Genomic DNA, 16,693 nt, shown 5'->3' on the forward strand with positions numbered 1-16,693 from the left:
AACCACATGTGAATCTACAATTATATCAATAAAAAATTCAACTACATAAAAGGCATCATCAATCAAGATGCCCTTCAATAGGTGAATGGATATACAAACTGGTAATCCATGGAAAGGAATATTATACAGCAATAAAAAGAAATGAGCTATCAAGTCATGAAAAGACATGGAATTTTAAATGCAGAGTGCTAAATGAAAGAAGCCAATCTGGAAAGGCTATATACTGTATGATTTCAACTGTATGACATTCTGGAAAAGGTAAAACTATGGAGATAGTAAAAAGATTAGTGGTTGCCAGGAGTTTGCCAGAGAGAAGGGATGGATGGAGATAGGTGGAGCACAGGGCAATGAAACCATTCTATCTGACACTGTAATGGTGGATACATAACATCATGCATTTGTTCAAACCCATAGAATACAAAACATACAAATGAATCCCGGTATAAACTATAAGCTTTATACTATGTTATCAATAATGTATCAATATGGCACATCAATTCTAATAAATGCATCAGACTCATGCAAAATATTAATAATAGGGGAAGTAAGGCAGGGGATTGAGGGAGTCTATGGGAACTTGCTATACTTCCCCTCGTTTTTCTGTAAACCTAAAATTGCTCTACAGAATAGTCTTTATGTCATCCAATTTCTACCCTCAACCCTACACAGCCCACATTCTCCACCCTACCTGTCTGCTGAGCCATTCTTTACAGACTCCTTAAACCTTATAGTCGAAAGACCCAAGAAATCAGTCAATCTAGTAGCTTCCAACTAAGAGTTTTCAGATGTACTAATAGGAACAACACAGCAGAGCGGGAACCCTAAATTCACCCATAGGAAGACCGCATACTAAAACAGTCATTTTCCTTTGTCAGTATAGGATGGGATCATCTGCATGGAAACACTGTTATCTCATGCATGTGAGAAGCTCTGAATTGATGGATTCACATGTTTTCGAATAATTTTAAAATGGACTGTGTTTCTTAATAAAAGCCATCAGGATCAAAAAATAGGTCATCACATGGGATTCATAAGAGAAAATGATAAAAGAAGTCCTCAGTAGTTACGACACTGCAAATTTCTCCAACACCTCCTCTTGAGGCTTGGAAAACTGAGGCCCATGGGGTTTAAAAGCATCCTCAAGGTCATAGGACAAATGAAGAGCAGAGGTAAGCCCGAAGGGAAACTTTCAGACTCCAGGTCCGGTTCTCACCACAGCGGCCTCTGGCCTCTCAACAAAACTCCTGGCTGAAGCCCTTTCTCTCCTGACTCTGCTGGTATCTTCCAGGACACATATCTGGGGTCTATGTGACTGACTACACTTTAAGTATTATATACATAAAAATGGTCTGCAGCAGTTAGGAGTTAGGTCTTCATTAACTTTGTCCTTTAAAATATCCTTGACTGATATGGAATGAGATAGTCTCTGAAACCTGCCTGATTGCTAGTTTCTATCTGGTTGAAAGATCCCAAATAACTCATTAAAAATTATGGAGGACGCGTGAACCTACAGGATGTAACAGAGCGGAACTGCGGGAGAAAGGGAGTGAGCAACTGAATTAAATCTACTCTTTAAGGCTCAAGGCAAAAATATCTCATCGCTTAACAGGAAGACAAAAGCAGACACTTCTAAATCCTCAGATACTTAGGCTAAACCAATTGGGACCTTTGGAAACTAAACTCAGCTTCTGTCCCCTGCACTGTGACACATGTTCAACATAAAAGCTCATCCGTGACCTGAACCTTGGTCCTCCCTCTGTGGATCCGGATACCTTTGGTGACTCTTGATGGTGTCGTTGGCATTTAACAGGTGCTCTCCACTTCTGTGTCCCCACTGGCTATTTTCAGTAGCAGTGAGCCGAAACATACAGAAGTGCCATGTCTGCTCTCGACCAGTGAGGCCATGACACACGGATGTGAAAATTGGGAGCAAGAAAAGACCATATTAGCCAACAGCTCAGATTCTAGGGTCAGAGAGTCCTGAGTTTGAACTCCAGCCCCATTACTGATCAGTATGTAACCTTAAATAAGTTACTTAATCATAGGAAAAAGTTGTGAGCCTACTATATCCCAGGCATTATTCTATGGGGAAGCAGCAATGAACAAGACAGATAAATTGTTTGCCCAAGAACTGAGTGCTTATCAGAGGCAGAAAAGGGTTTTCAGACAGTAAGTAAGCAATGAAAGCAAATTTCTGAATGTGAAAACTTCCAAGAAGAAAATAAAATGGGGAGGGAATGATCCCTAGGTGGGAGCTATTTTTGATTGCGTGATTAAGGAAGGCGTCTCTGAGGAGGTGATGTTTTTACCTGAAATCTAAGTAAAAGAAGTCACCAGCTATTCATTGAAGTGGCAGAATTTCCTAGGAGAATGGAATACCCAGGGCAAAGATCCCGAGGCAGAAGTGAGTTTGGTGTATCCGAGGAAGAAAAATGGAAGAAAGGAAGGAAGGCCAATGTGCGTGTTTGGAGGAACGTAAACAAGGGAAAGGGCAGTGGAAAAATAAGATTATCCACGCAAAACACTTTGTACGTGTCTCACACATAGTAAGAGCTCTGGAAGTTACAACTTAAAAAGTGATAGAACGTAAAAATATCTTTCGTTGGTCAGTCTCACTAGGTACGGGCTTTCTCAGAAGCAATATCCATTGGCAACACCGATCTAAACCAAACACTTTTAAACATGTATCCTTTCATGTATTTTACATTTCTTCAATAGCAACTGTACTTAATGTAGAAATTTATTTCCCCTAAGTGCAGAGCCACCACTCATCAAATCGCGTTCATAAGGATTCCTTCTCAGTGATGCATATTTTCTGCCAAGGCCCAGCATAAGGCTCATGCCAAGATACATATTTGCCCAATAAGCCGTAATGGTTTAATATATCAGGTTGAAAATCCACCATTTGTATTTACCATGTTATGTGAATTAATCCTGTATTCTGAAACTATCATTAGAGCTGCTTTCAGTATAATTAATCAGCATGGTGCATCTTGAAATTATTCTGTATGAAGAGAGTGATTGCAGCTTGGGCCCCTAGCATTCTGTTGGTAAAGAATTTAATTGCAAGATGCACTGTTTGTCAAAACAACATAAAACAAGGCGTGGGGGAGAGTGGGAGAGAAATAAAAAGGATACAAATATTTCTTTCTTTATTTAAGTGTTTTTAAAAGCGGACTAGAACTGCAGAGCTAGGGCGTGTATTTTAAGAATTCTCTAATTGTGCCCTATAATACATTGATTCAGAGCCTCTGTAGGCTTTTGAATAAATAATAAGGATTCTCCAAAATTTCTAGAATTCACCAAAAGCAAGAGCAGAGAGTTGCCTTTTACTCTCCTTTCCTACGCCATCATTTTTGAAAGAACACACCTTTGGTGGGAAATTGGGATGATATCCTGGTGGTTTCTCCTCTTATTTCCTATCACCCACTCCAAATGACTAATAAGTGAAAGAGGATTGTTTGTCTCCTCCAATACACATGAGATAAGCTCTGCTCAGAAAATTCTTCTGGCTCTTCTCAGGACAGTTTATTCTTATCCTTTAGCTCTGAGCTTAAATATCACCTCCTCGGAAGTTTTCCCTGGTCACCCACTTTAAATCAGGTCCCTATTCCCCCACCCCACATGTATTCTCTCTCATATTATTTATATTCTTTATAGCAATAATGAAAAATTTTGATGATTTGTAATTACTAATGTGTACACATTGTAGCCACTGATGGTACCTACTACCCACACATCCATTTCCTCTCCTCTCGGGCTTTACCAGTAGACATTTGCAGGTCGCTCCGTGGTTATATATGGCCATGTCACAGAATTCTAGCCCATAGAACATGGGCAGATTTGACAAGGGTCATTTCTAAGAAGTCTTTAAGAAGTCTGTGAGCCCCCTCCATGTACTCTTTACTCTTCAGTTGGACGGACAGAGACAACAAGGTTCTAGGGGGTAGGAGAGACACAAAACGAAAGGAGCCCTGGTCCCCAAATCACTTTATGTACAAGACCTGTTCACCAACCAAGAACACCTGCCTGGTACTGTTATGTGAACAGGAAATGACCTGCTTTGTGTGAGCCATTATACTCTTTGTTCTATTTATTACAGCAGCTAGTATTATCCTAACAAATAGACCCCAACTAGAATATGAGCTTCATTAGGACAAACACCCTGTCTTTCTTGTTCATCACGATATATTCACCACTTGCCATATCAATAAATACTACTGAATGCATGTATGCATGAAGGAAGGAATATATCTTAAATTTATATTCATCTATAGTCATACATCTAACATTTATATGTGAATATAAATTTGTAGCCTATGGAAAAATTTTGTTGAAGAGATAAGATGAATTTGGACATTTATACCTTGCTTCACAGTCTCTACGAACTATGGCATCTTCTGTGATGACAGTTTGTACCCAATTCTTGTTCTTCCCCTCACCATCCTCATTCTGCCAGCCCCAACAAGGGAAGCTCTTGATAAGGATTTAAATCTTAACCTGGAATTGTCTAGCTCCTGTCAGTTAAAAACCAGACCCATGACACGGTTTTAACACAGTCCTTTGACATTAGCATCTTTTTAGTGTCAAGATGAAGAAACAGGCTCATTTAGTCACAGTGAATTTCTCCCTGTCATGAGCTGCTTCCATCCTAGCTTACCCCCACCTACTTCTTTCCTCCCCACTTCCTCAAACCCACCCGAACTGAATGAAGCCTGTATCCCCTGTTGTATTTAAGCAAGTTTGTTACCCTAGCCACAGCCTGGGGATTTCAAAAGAAAACATCCATTGTAAATTAAGAAGAGGGAGAAAAAAAAGATTGTACCAGATTTTCTACAAGGCTTATTTCATAATGCCTTAAAGTATGAACACATCCGAGCTCTGCGGAAAGTGATTAATTTCTTGAAAACGCTAAGGTCACACTAATTGACATGACCTGTGTAATTAAGTAGTCTCTGTTTACACACCAGAAGCTCAGCCGCTGTGAGGCTGAGTTTGCTTGACAGAATGTCTTTACGTGTCAAGAGATCAACAACCTTTCTTATGTCCTCCTCAGTCACCTACACAGGCCCCTGATTGCTGTTCAGAGGAGACACGCTCTGGCGTGGCTGTATGAAGATCAGCTGGCCTGGTGAGCATACAAAATGAGGTGAGAGAAAAGCAGCAGCCACGATTGTTGCAGAGAGCCCACTTAATAGTCAGGAGAGCACGTTTTCGATCAGATGTCTCTAGGTCTTAGGTTTTCAATATAAGTGAGAAAAGCCACATTGAGATGTCAAGGGTAGACCAGAGTTTTCTCATGCCAAAAAGACACTCTCATTCCTCCTCAAAGGCAGTAGCAACATAAAACCTACTTCCTACTGGTGTACTATGAGAGGAATGATGGAAATTATATGTCTTCTTCGCAGGTAACCTTCAAGCAATGTTTCTATGACACATCTCTGTCAGCTGGGTAGCCGCAGGGAAGACTAATCTTCCCCCTCTTGGGCGAGTCCTAAGATTTGAGAACTTTAGTGTGGTTTCTTCACAGAGTTCTCTGAGATGTCAGGGGTCACTTTACTCATGCTCCATCTAGGTGATGGGTCTTTCTTGCTCTGGAGAAGGGGCCCAAACCTCCGTAGGTTAAGTAAAGCTAAAGCCATCTTCTGCGTGATAGCTTCCTTTTCTAAGGATCATACAAGTAAAAATTGCGAACACTATAGCTCTGGTCAGAAACAATGCTCATGTTCTTCTTCTCCACGCAACTCCACTCTGCCTGATGAACTTTGGTGGCATTCCGATGTTCTTCACGCAGGCAGTAGCTTTAGGCTTGTTACAGGGCAAACACCTCTCCTTGGCTTTCCTGAGGTTCCGGCACATAGTCATGGATAGACACTCTGGCTCTCAGATGTTGAGAGACCGCCTTATTTTCCTCACAGTAAGTGTCTCCCTACAGGTTCCGGACAACTTCTTTACTGTTCCACATTAGATCACATCTGAGTCAGACCGTTGGGTTGAATCGCCACCTCTTCACTGCCTCATAGATGTGTGACTTCAAGCAAACTGCTTAACTCCTCTAAGCCTCAGTTCCTCATGTGTAAAATTACATTTTACGAATATAATATGTGTACATTCCTAACAGGGACATTGTGAAGATAAAATGATAACTCATGTAAAATACTTAGCATGATACCTCTTACATAAGTACCTAAATAAATGTTAGCTTTATCATTATCATCATCATGGCCAATGTCCATAGATGTATGTCAAGATACACATGTGGGCACGTGTATTTATACACACATATATGGAACACACTGAATGTAGACACAAATATAAGCTGTCGGGGCGCCTGGGTGGCACAGCGGTTAAGCGTCTGCCTTTGGCTCAGGGCGTGATCCCGGCGTTATGGGATCGAGCCCCACATCAGGCTCTTCTGCTATGAGCCTGCTTCTTCCTCTCCCACTCCCCCTGCTTGTGTCCCCTCTCTCGCTGGCTGTCTCTATCTCTGTCGAATATATAAATAAAATCTTAAATATATATATATATATATATATATATATATATATATATATATAAGCTGTCATCTCCCCAGCACTTAACGTAATTACAAGTAAACCAGGATAGGGAACACAGGGAGAGAAGCCAGCTTTTGGTGGACACACGAAAAAAGAAAAGGAAAGAAAGATGACAATGGATGTTGGGGTTCACTGAGTTGAAGTTCCTGGAAGTTTCCAACAGGCAGCTGGCAGCTAGGTCTGGATCTGGATGTCAGGTCTCATGGAACCTGACTCAAGAGTTCTGAGTGCCCAAACAGTGGCTAAGATGCTGAGAATGGAGAAGATACTCAAGAGAGCCCTACAAAGTGAGAAAAGATCTGAATCTCAAAAGAAAACTTAGGGAATGGCAATATATACAGGAAAGGAAACAAATAGCATCCCTTCAAGAAGGCTGAGAATGAGCGAATGTTGTTGCGGAACCCAAGGAAAAGATGGGTTCAGGAAGGGTAGGATGGCTACCAGCATGAAATGACACAGAGAAACATAGGAGGACATAATAGTCATGAAAAAAAACAAGACTGGGGAAAAAATAGAACGGTTTGGTAGGGGTATATGAGGTGTTACTTTAACTCTGTTGAGGCAGTTGCATAAACATCCACATGCCTACATGCATAAGACCATGTGCTGATGTGGAAAAATGATAACTAATTAAATGTATAGACATACTTAGATACAAAACAAACGAGTCAGTGTGTGTTCTGCCATAGGCTCCCTTTATCCTCTCCCAGGAAGTGATGAGGGGGTGATGGGGACAAAGCAGGTTAAATCTGAGATCCAGTAAGGAATTTGTCCTTGCTTATGGAAAGAGCTCTTCTTCAATTCAAAAATTAATTCTGTAGTGGCCAAGGTTGCTGCCCCTATTTAGAGAAGTCTACCTACTGTAGGATGGCTAGAGACTCACAGGGAAGAAAACATGTATTTGAAGGACAGTATGGACCTTGGGGCAGGCAGTTCTCATGCCCAATAAAAAAAGAGCCTTCTGGGATTATGGCACTGTCACCAGGAAGAGTCTGTCAGAAGTCATTAGGTATAAGACTGGACCAATGACTCTCAAGGAAGAGCAATTTTGCATCCCCACCCCGACCAGGGAACATAACAAATGTCTGGAGATATTTGGGTTGTCATGACTAGGCTAGGAGCTGGGGAAGTTTCTCTACTGGCCTCTCTGGGTACGGGCCAGGGACGAACTGTTAAACGTCCTACCGTGCGTAGGACAAATCCACTCTCCCACACACAACAAAAGATTATCTAGTCTAAAATGTCACTTGTGCCTAGGTTGAGAAACCCTGTACTGAAATAATGACCCAGTTTTAGTGTATCACAAGTACTTTCTCCAGAAGCTAACATTTATATTTTATTATTTGCAAATTAGTTACACATACAAAATGTGTCATTTGTGTGTTGCGAAATAAACAGAATCATAATTTTTACTCCATTTTAGAGCTGAGGAAACTGAGGCTTTCCAGAAATTCAATTCATGACCCCTTGTCTCAGTAGCCCTTCTATTAAACGAATAATAACTACTTTATCTGCAAAAATAAAGCTTTCTAGATACTACCAAAAATAACAGACTGAGTTGGTTTTTCATCTCCTATAAGAGCTACAGCTTCAGAGGGGAGGGGGTGGGGGAATGGGATGGACTGGTGATGGGTAGTGAGGAGGGCACAGGTTGCATGGTGCACTGGGTGTTATACGCAACTAATGAATCATCTAACTTTACATCGGAAGCCGGGGATGTACTGTATGGTGACTAACATAATACAATAAAAAAAATTTTAAAAAAAGAGCTACATTTCTATAATTTAAGGCTTTCAGACATTTCACTAGCAGGTCCTTTGAGGGAAAAACAAGGTCCCAGAAGTCTTATACAAATAACTCTTAGGTTCCCAATGTCACCAAAGTCCATCTCTAACTCTGCTGCCCCGAGAAGGGGAGCAAAGTTGACCCTGATATTCAAAAGGCATGACACACGTCTATTAGACATGTTTATTAGACATGAATTGGTTCGTGCCTGGATATGCCTTGTTCCTAACCCAGCTTGGACAAGGGAGATATATGGCTCATCTTAAGGCCAGAGCAAGCTGCACAACAGTTTATAATGAAACCCAACCTCATGTTGCAGGACACCGAGCAACACACACTTAGTGGCATCACATGTGTTATTTACCAGCAAAGCCAACTCCATCTCAACACACACAAAAAAATCCTGAGTGGGAAGGACAGTACCCAAGTCTTCCAACTTGGGGTCAGCAGCCAGACAGGAGAAGCATTTTCCAGGAAACTAGGAATCCAGGGATTCTCTTTACTCATCTTTGTCAGGACAAAAGGTGGCGAGGCCAACATGATTTTACAAAACATACTTCAGGATCTTGGGAGAGAATGTCTTCTTTCTACTAAATTTGTTCTTTCATAAGATCAGTAAGTCTCATCTCTCAAAAAAATATCATCTCGGAGACAAAGAGACCTTGACTTCTAAAAATCAGTGTTCAGAATCATCCCATCCCTTTCCCCCATCAGAGAATGTGCAACTAAAATTTTTCAAGATCCTCTCAGAGATCCTACATTTCAATCTACGCTTAAAGCTGACTAACCATACCTAAGAGTATAGTTTAAACATCACGCCACTTTCACTGAAAGACCATATGGGTGAGTATATGTTCTGGTAGGAAAACTAACATTGACCATGCAAATGAGTTAGCCATAAAATGAGATGGAAAGCAACACAAGTCTAGAACCTGGCTCTTCAAAGTGTGGTCCGTGGCATTGGCATCGCTTGGGAGCTTGTTAAAAATGTAGAGTTTCAGGCCCGCCTGAGACCTCAATTAGCAGTTTAACAAGATCCCCAGGGAGTTCTTGACACTTTCAAGTTTGAAGAAGCACCAGTATCTAGAACTTAGCGACCTTGCCTAAAACCTGACTACCATTTTGTGTCTTCGAAATTAACACTTTGCTTTCACATCTGCTTCCATCAGTGAATGCGTAATTATACAAGGCAAACACACCCCTCATGCTTTGAATGGTGGCCGATCTGACTGTTGCTTGAGGACTTTCACACGTGCTGTACAAGGACATTGCTGACACAGAACAGAGTGTCACCCACAGCACTTTCTAGATGTGCCCTGCTGCATCAGGGGTCCATTTTTAATGGACAGTTACTACTGACAATTTCCAAAATTGGAAGAGGAGAACAGAGAGAAAGGAAGGAAGAAGAGGACATAATCCTAAAACAGAACAAAGCTCTTATGTAAGAGTTTTCTACTTGTAAAACTTGAGAAAGCATCCATCATTTCTATGTACTTTACTTAACCTGCAGCGGGTTAAGCCTGTGAGTCTATTCAGGAAGCCAAACTAGGCTCAAAGGACATCACTGCCTCAACCAGTGACCGCAGGTGGTTCAGTCCCGACTCTTCCCTGATAAAAACAACTCCTAGAGTGCAGGGACCTGGGGGACCAGGAGCCTCACCTGCTCCCCACCTCTGGGGAAATAACTAGACTCTGTATCTTCTGCCTAAGACTTTTTTTACCCTCTCCTGATATTCACACCATTATTGAGATTTAAGAAAGACAAGACAAACCCACCTGGAATCTCCGCATGTCACGTGGGTTTCCTGCATTCTTTAAGCAATTTTGGTTACATTTGAGGAAAAATTTCAAGAAGAACCTGTGAAGAAACAAATGATCACGGTTAGCATTTCAGTCCTGACACAGAAGGGAAAAAAAAGCAGTAAGTCGTGTCTGGGCTGTGCATTCTATTCTCCGGTATTTTCTGAAATACTTAGGAAGGTGTTAGAGACAGTATTTTATTTTAAGTTTTAGCCTTTGTTTTGCATCTGAGCTGGACTTTCTCTACAAAGGAAACACTCTCAGTGCTGCCAACAGAAGTCACCAAAGAATTAAGCCCCCAAGGAAGTATTTTTACTCAGAGGGAAGGTCTTCACCATAATTTAAGGTAGGTTCCAATTGGTTATAATTGCCTGAGAATTACTCCTGGTTCCCAACAACATGTAATTTAAGCCTCGTAAATTCACAGATGATGAACCAGCAAAACGCATGAATATAAGGAGATGGTAGACACTCTTTATCGTAGCATCTCCAAATAAAATACCTTAATTAGTAGTACCCACAAGAAGTAGGCAAGATTCACATACTGCCTGAAGTCCTTTGACTTCTCAAATATTTCCTGTATGTGTTTCTTACACTGCCTACTGTAGACAAAAGCTATTTATGATTGAATAAGAACCTCACTGCCACCTTGGTCCCTGAATGGGTTCTGGAGTGAGATCCATGAGTTCTGCTTGCTAGGGTTACCAGAAGTCGAAGAGACAGACACTTAGCCAACTGAGCCACCCAGGCGCCCCCTGAATTATTTCTTATGCTGTAGTTGTTAAAGTCCATCTCAGAAAGACGACGGGCATTGAAGGCGTGCTATGAGGACATTCGTGTTGGCAATCTCCTTGTTCTCCATTGGCCCATGTTAGGGGAAAGAAGCATTTTAAAAACCACTCTAAGTTCTCCATTTCCTTTTACTTTTACGCCTATGGATGTCAGGTCCACATATTTTCCAAAAATATCAGAATGCATTAAAATGCTGGGCAGTTAAATTCTTATAGGAATTTTCTTTTCTTCACCTTTCTCCCACTTCAAGCCTGCACTGGATTATAAAATTCCCACCTCAATACACATAATCTGTGAAGAACTATCATGCCACGATGCTTCAGTCTGAATTTAGCTCTGAGCACAAAGTCTATTAAGCAAATAACACAGCGGTCTTCAGAAACGAGAACACAGTACAAAGTTGCACTGAGTTTAACCGGTTTCTGAATCCTGAACTGAGAGACATCCCAGAAGAATCTCTTTCCTCCCTGGTCCCTGTCAAGAGGAGAATGTGGTGTGGGAGTAACTCTTTGAAGAGTGGCAATAACTTTGTCTACCCAAAGAACATTTTAAAATGTAAACATCTTGGGGCACCTGGGTGGCTCAGTTAGCTAAGAATCTGCCTCCAGCCCAGGTCATGGTCTCGGGGTCCTGGGATGGAGCCTTGCCTCAGGCTCCCTGCTCAGTGGGAAGTCTGCTTGTCCCTCTCTCTCTGCCCCTTCCCCCTGCTCATGCTCTCTCTCTCTCAAATAAATAAATAAAATCTTAAAAAAAAATAAAGTGTAAACATTTTCCTGAAATGACTCTTTCATCATCATGCACCGTTCAACCACCCATCAGTAAAAACAGGTCACTGAATAATCATTTGCCCTTACTTCCAGGTTCTCTCTACAGAGGCCAAAGTTTATCAACTTCCCTACCAGATAAATGACTCATGGAACATTCTAAAGCCCAAATTCGTAAAATGGAATCCAGCACAGTCCTTCCCTGGGGCCATCAGCTGGTCCTGACTCATGTCCCCTTTCAGTAGGGCAGACTTGGGAAGTGAAAGAGGTGAGAGGGAGGGGTCACAACCCTGAGTGCCTCTGCATTGTCCTTTCCTCTGAGCTCTCAGAAGGCTGGTGCTGGGTGGCCCTGTAATCACACATGGCTTTCAGAAGCTAAGGTGGTGAAACTCAAGGATAGTGAGTCTGCCGTCTTACTGGGGTTGAAGCCAAAGACACCTGAAATGTGAAAACTGGCTGCTTCTTTCAAGCACAGCTAGTTGGAAGGGCATTTTTAAAAGCCATGCCAAGCCCCAGGAGAGGACTGATTGCCACTAAAGTGACAGTGAGAATCAGTGTGGTATGGAGGAAAAGCCACAGCCTTTAGAAATACCCACAATGGCTTCATATCCCAACGTGGACAGGTACTGCTTGTGTGATTATGGATAAGTAGCTATCTATAAACTTGGTATAGTGACAGTCCCTACCTTGTAAGGCAACTGTGAACATGAGCTGCGAGAATGCCTGGTAAGCATGGCAATGGCAGGAGTAATAACGGCTCCCGTGTATTGCGTCCTTAACTGGAGCTCAGCACAGTGCGAAGAACTTCAAATACCTTTTCCCCATTTAAGCCCCCTAAATAACCTCTGGTATTAAGCCTATTTTATGGATAAAGAAACTGAGGTTCAGAGAACTTAAATAACTTGCCCAAAGGTTAGTAACTCTGAGTCTAGAACTCAAATTTGGCCAGAGTCTGTGCTCTTAACCTTTCTGCTACAGTAGTTTTAGTAATAATAGAAGTAGTGCAGTACTGATATTAGTACTAACTGTACCATCGGTAGTCGTTGTACCACCACGGCATTTTCACTCATAAGCGTAAATAAGAGTAACCGTACAAATAAGAATAATGATTGGCATTATGATTTCCATACCAGTAGCGTAAATATTGTGGAGGGAGACGTCATGGCCATTCTCCCTCCAGTGGCCCCCACCCCCAGTTCCCCAGGGTTGATAATATTGCCTTGGGTGTGTGTTTAAGACATTTGAGCCCAGACCCGACAGCCAGATTCAGGTTGTGTTAGAAGGAGCTGTCAGCACACCCTCTGGCATCTTCGAGTCAGACAACTGCTAGCCACCATGAGGGGAGCCATCTGGTGCCAAAATGAATTTTGAAAGACAAGCAAACAGGACGCTAGCTCTGCCAGAGAGAAACAGAATCAAGGGAGCAGGGGATCTTCTGCCTTAACGACGAGCAGGGGCGAGGTGCCTGTCACCAGCCCATCGTTAGCACGAAAGCTATGCTGGGCACACACCAGACCCCTGTTACCCTAAGCTGCCCTGTCACTTGGCATGCTGGCAGAATCTCCTGCCCGCCCTCCCGACAGTGGATTGCTTGCTGAAATTGAAGGCTTGACCATCTGTCGCGGGGAAGAGACGGCATCAACGGGTGCCTGGGGCCTCACACAAGCCCTTATGTGGCAAAGACTCTCTGAAGGGCCCGTTCTTTTGGGGAAAGCCAGCCTTACCCCAGGGGGAGCCTCAGGAATTCTTTCAAAGTTTCCCCTAAGTAGATGCCAAATGCCTGACCCTCTCGGATCACACTTCCTTAAAGGAACTGAGAGGAGTTAGAAGTAGGAGTTAAAAATATCCCCACTGAGAGACGCAGTTAGACGTGGCACACACATTTTGGGGATGATTTATCGGGCTGTTTTTAAGGCATTTGTAAACGAGGGACGCATGCATGTCTGCTGGCCAATGGAGAGGATCTCAGATTCCGAGGGGGTTTCTAACAAAGCAGAGGTTATTGTAACTCAAAACCTCACTTTTGTCTCATGAATTACCACATTTTGTGTGGCGGGTGTGTTTGATAAAGTGTTGTCAGGAGAAAGAGTGTGGCAGCCTTCTCCCAACCGTGGGAAACGGACTAGAGGCAGGACAAAGCCCCTATTGACCCTGTGGAGTTCCAAGGAGTTCCAGAGACTCCAGGAAACAGCCCAACCAGAACCAAACTCCAGTCTTTTTGGAGGGTGGAAGAGGTGGGGCAAGAAACCCAACACCTTTCTGTTAGCTTTCATATGAATAATATCATCTTCTGTTCATACGGTATGGTCTAGGATTCAAAGCACTTCTATCTCCAGCATCTCACTGAACGCTCACAGAAGTCCTATAAATTAGGCATGCCCGGAATTATCAACCTATTTAAAAGGCAAGAAAACTAAGACTCAACAAAATTAAGATATTTATCTACAGTCAAAACTAAACTCACCCTGTATTGGTCAAAGAACTCCTTGGGGTATAAGTTTTTATTCCATGAATCACAGGACTTTATAAGTGACCTGAACCATCACTTTGTGTAACTTTTTCACCATGCACATGAGAAAATTGAGCGTTCAGGAGACATGATAATAGCCACACAGTTATAATAGTTATCATAGCTAGAATTACAATCCACATGTCCTGACTCCTAGTTGCATGATTTTTTTTTTCAAGAAAATGTTAGGTTTCCAAAAGCCAACCCAATAAGGGTTCAACATGTGAACTATTGAATTTTTTGGTCTACTACCTCAATTAGGAAAGTGACAGTCATAAAACTAAAAGTGACATCCTATTAAAAGTTGTGTCTAGGTTCATCAATCAGGCTAATGTAGGACATTAACCCATCATTGAACAGTAACTTAACCAAACACCCACATTTGTAGAACAAAATTGTTTATTCAATGGTTTACTTGTATCACATTTTACCAACCAATAGAGAGATAGTATATTAAGTATCCTTCCATTTGACTAGTACAATAATGGATCCCAAAGGTACCTCTAGGCTCCCCCAAAAGGAAATCCATTGATTTAGCCAACAGAACCTAATCCATCTATATGAGGATGTAAAATAGCCACAAACAAGAATCATCTCTGTACACCTAGCACATGACACAGGATTCAGAACCCAGTGGGTTTTCAGTAAATCTGTTCAACTAACAGAATCCAGGGCTTCCAAGGGATAGGAATAAGAACAGTCTACAGTAAAGACGGCAATAGAGAATGCTGGACAAGAGTTTGGGTTGGAGATAAGATAAGCCTGGGTAAATTTCTGCAATTCCCTGAACCTCAGTGGCCTTATTAAAACAGGGGAATGACAATACTTCTCTCCAGCACCACTGTGTGGCATTCGTGTTTATCCTAACTTTACCGTTTAATTAATTGTGTGACTTTAGACAAATTACTTAACTTCTCTGTGCCTCAAATTTCTCATCTGCAAAATGGGGAAAATAACAGCACCTACTTTAGAGGGTCATTGAGAATTAAATGATATATGTGAAATGTTGAAATAGTACCCAGCATAGAAAAAGGAATCATTATTTTCATCATTATTTATTTCTGGCCACTGCTCGCTACCTCGCACTAAGAACGTTCAGATTTTCAGATACAAAAAGGATTCTTCTCTCCTGGAATGTTAAGATTAAGAAAAGGAGCAAAGACCTATGTAACTGACAAGAACTATAGGTTTCATTGAATGACCTACAACAAGAAAAAAGACGAAACCAAGGAGAGACAATAAGGACTACAGCAGCTTTACCCAAAGGCCAAGATACATAAAGGAGAGGGGTAGCAGCTTAAATCACGGAGGACTCCAGCTAGTCAGAACTGAAGGGCGCACACAGTAAAACCGACCAGTAGGCAACAGCTTGTACATCACTAAATATTATGCAAAGCATTGCAATAGATCTAGGGTGAGCAGGTTGAGTTTTTACCTCCCCCACCCAAATTCTGAACAAAATCACGTTTGGATGTTTTCAGCTGCTGTCATAATGTCTAGGCTGGAAAAGAAAAGCATCAAGGCACACCTCAACCAAGACATAAAACCCCCATTTGCAGTCTTAAGGCTCCCCAAAAGTTCCTCTGACTTATGCCCACAGATGGTTATGTGGCAGATGATCTTTCCCGAAGATATTCAGAACACGGAGGCTCACTCTGCCCCAACACAGGAAACAGCTGTGTGGAAACAACTGTGGGGTCCCTTCTGTGAAGTTCAAGCTGCTCCCACACACACTAACGGGGGGGTAGAGAGGGAAAAGCCTCGCAAATCAAAGGGCCTTTTGGAGAAGTCCTTTCCATAGACTGTCCCATCATCTTTGCTTTGACAACACAGCGTCGAACTGCCTGCCTTCGTGACCAAACCTACCGCCCAGATATAACCAGGGAAGACTTTCCAGGAGTACAAGTATTCTCTCAAATTGAAGATATTTAACCAGAAAGCAGCTGTTGCTACCAGACCTCTCATGCTGCCAGCGGCTGTTTCAGAAACACCATCACTACCCCCTGGTCATCCTCCGTGGAGAGGTAAACAAGAGTCCCATGGCCGCAGCCATGAAAAATAGATCTCTCTTGAAAACAGGGGAGCCAACACAGCTAGAAAGAAAAAAACTCTATTTTCAATGTCAACACTTTTGGGTTCCTGGTACACAGAAGAAGTTGTAGGGTACAGTTCATCCATGTGAAAATATGATACCCATAAGTCTGCCAAAATCCCAAGGATGCCGCAAGGGCGGGCGGAGGAGGCCAAACCTGTATAAGGGCAAAGGTTTCTCACCACCGGGCTGACCTCCTTTCCTCTTCTGATATTAAAATGCACTGTTGGGAGAGGATCTACCTTGACTCAAACCCCTGCAGTCCTGTTTGAGAGGCAAGGAAGAAAGAAAGAGAGAAATAAGATGACGGAGGGGATTCTTTGCAGACGAAGCAAATTCTCTTCTCTCTCCCCACAGTGGAAGGTGGAATGGTACCAAGTTGTGGCACTATCTT

At 42.3% G+C, this 16,693-nt stretch overlaps 1 protein-coding gene across 14 annotated transcripts in view; it reads right to left on the minus strand.

Annotated features, from left to right (window-relative positions):
• Window positions 1-16,693, minus strand: part of EBF1 (EBF transcription factor 1) — a 384,748-nt gene that overhangs the window by 131,923 nt on the left and 236,132 nt on the right. For all 14 annotated transcript variants that reach the window (XR_007191188.2, XR_003319508.4, XM_048224418.2 and 11 more), the window contains exon 7: window positions 10,119-10,200. Coding sequence is in view for 12 of the 14 variants with exons in the window: in XM_048224418.2 (XP_048080375.1) it covers window positions 10,119-10,200 (82 nt within the window). In the remaining 2 variants the exon portion in view is untranslated. The remainder of the gene's footprint in view (window positions 1-10,118; window positions 10,201-16,693) is intronic.

The sequence above is a fragment of the Ursus arctos genome, unplaced genomic scaffold (genome assembly GCF_023065955.2).
Source record: "Ursus arctos isolate Adak ecotype North America unplaced genomic scaffold, UrsArc2.0 scaffold_15, whole genome shotgun sequence".
In the NCBI taxonomy this organism is placed as follows: Eukaryota; Metazoa; Chordata; class Mammalia; order Carnivora; family Ursidae; genus Ursus; species Ursus arctos.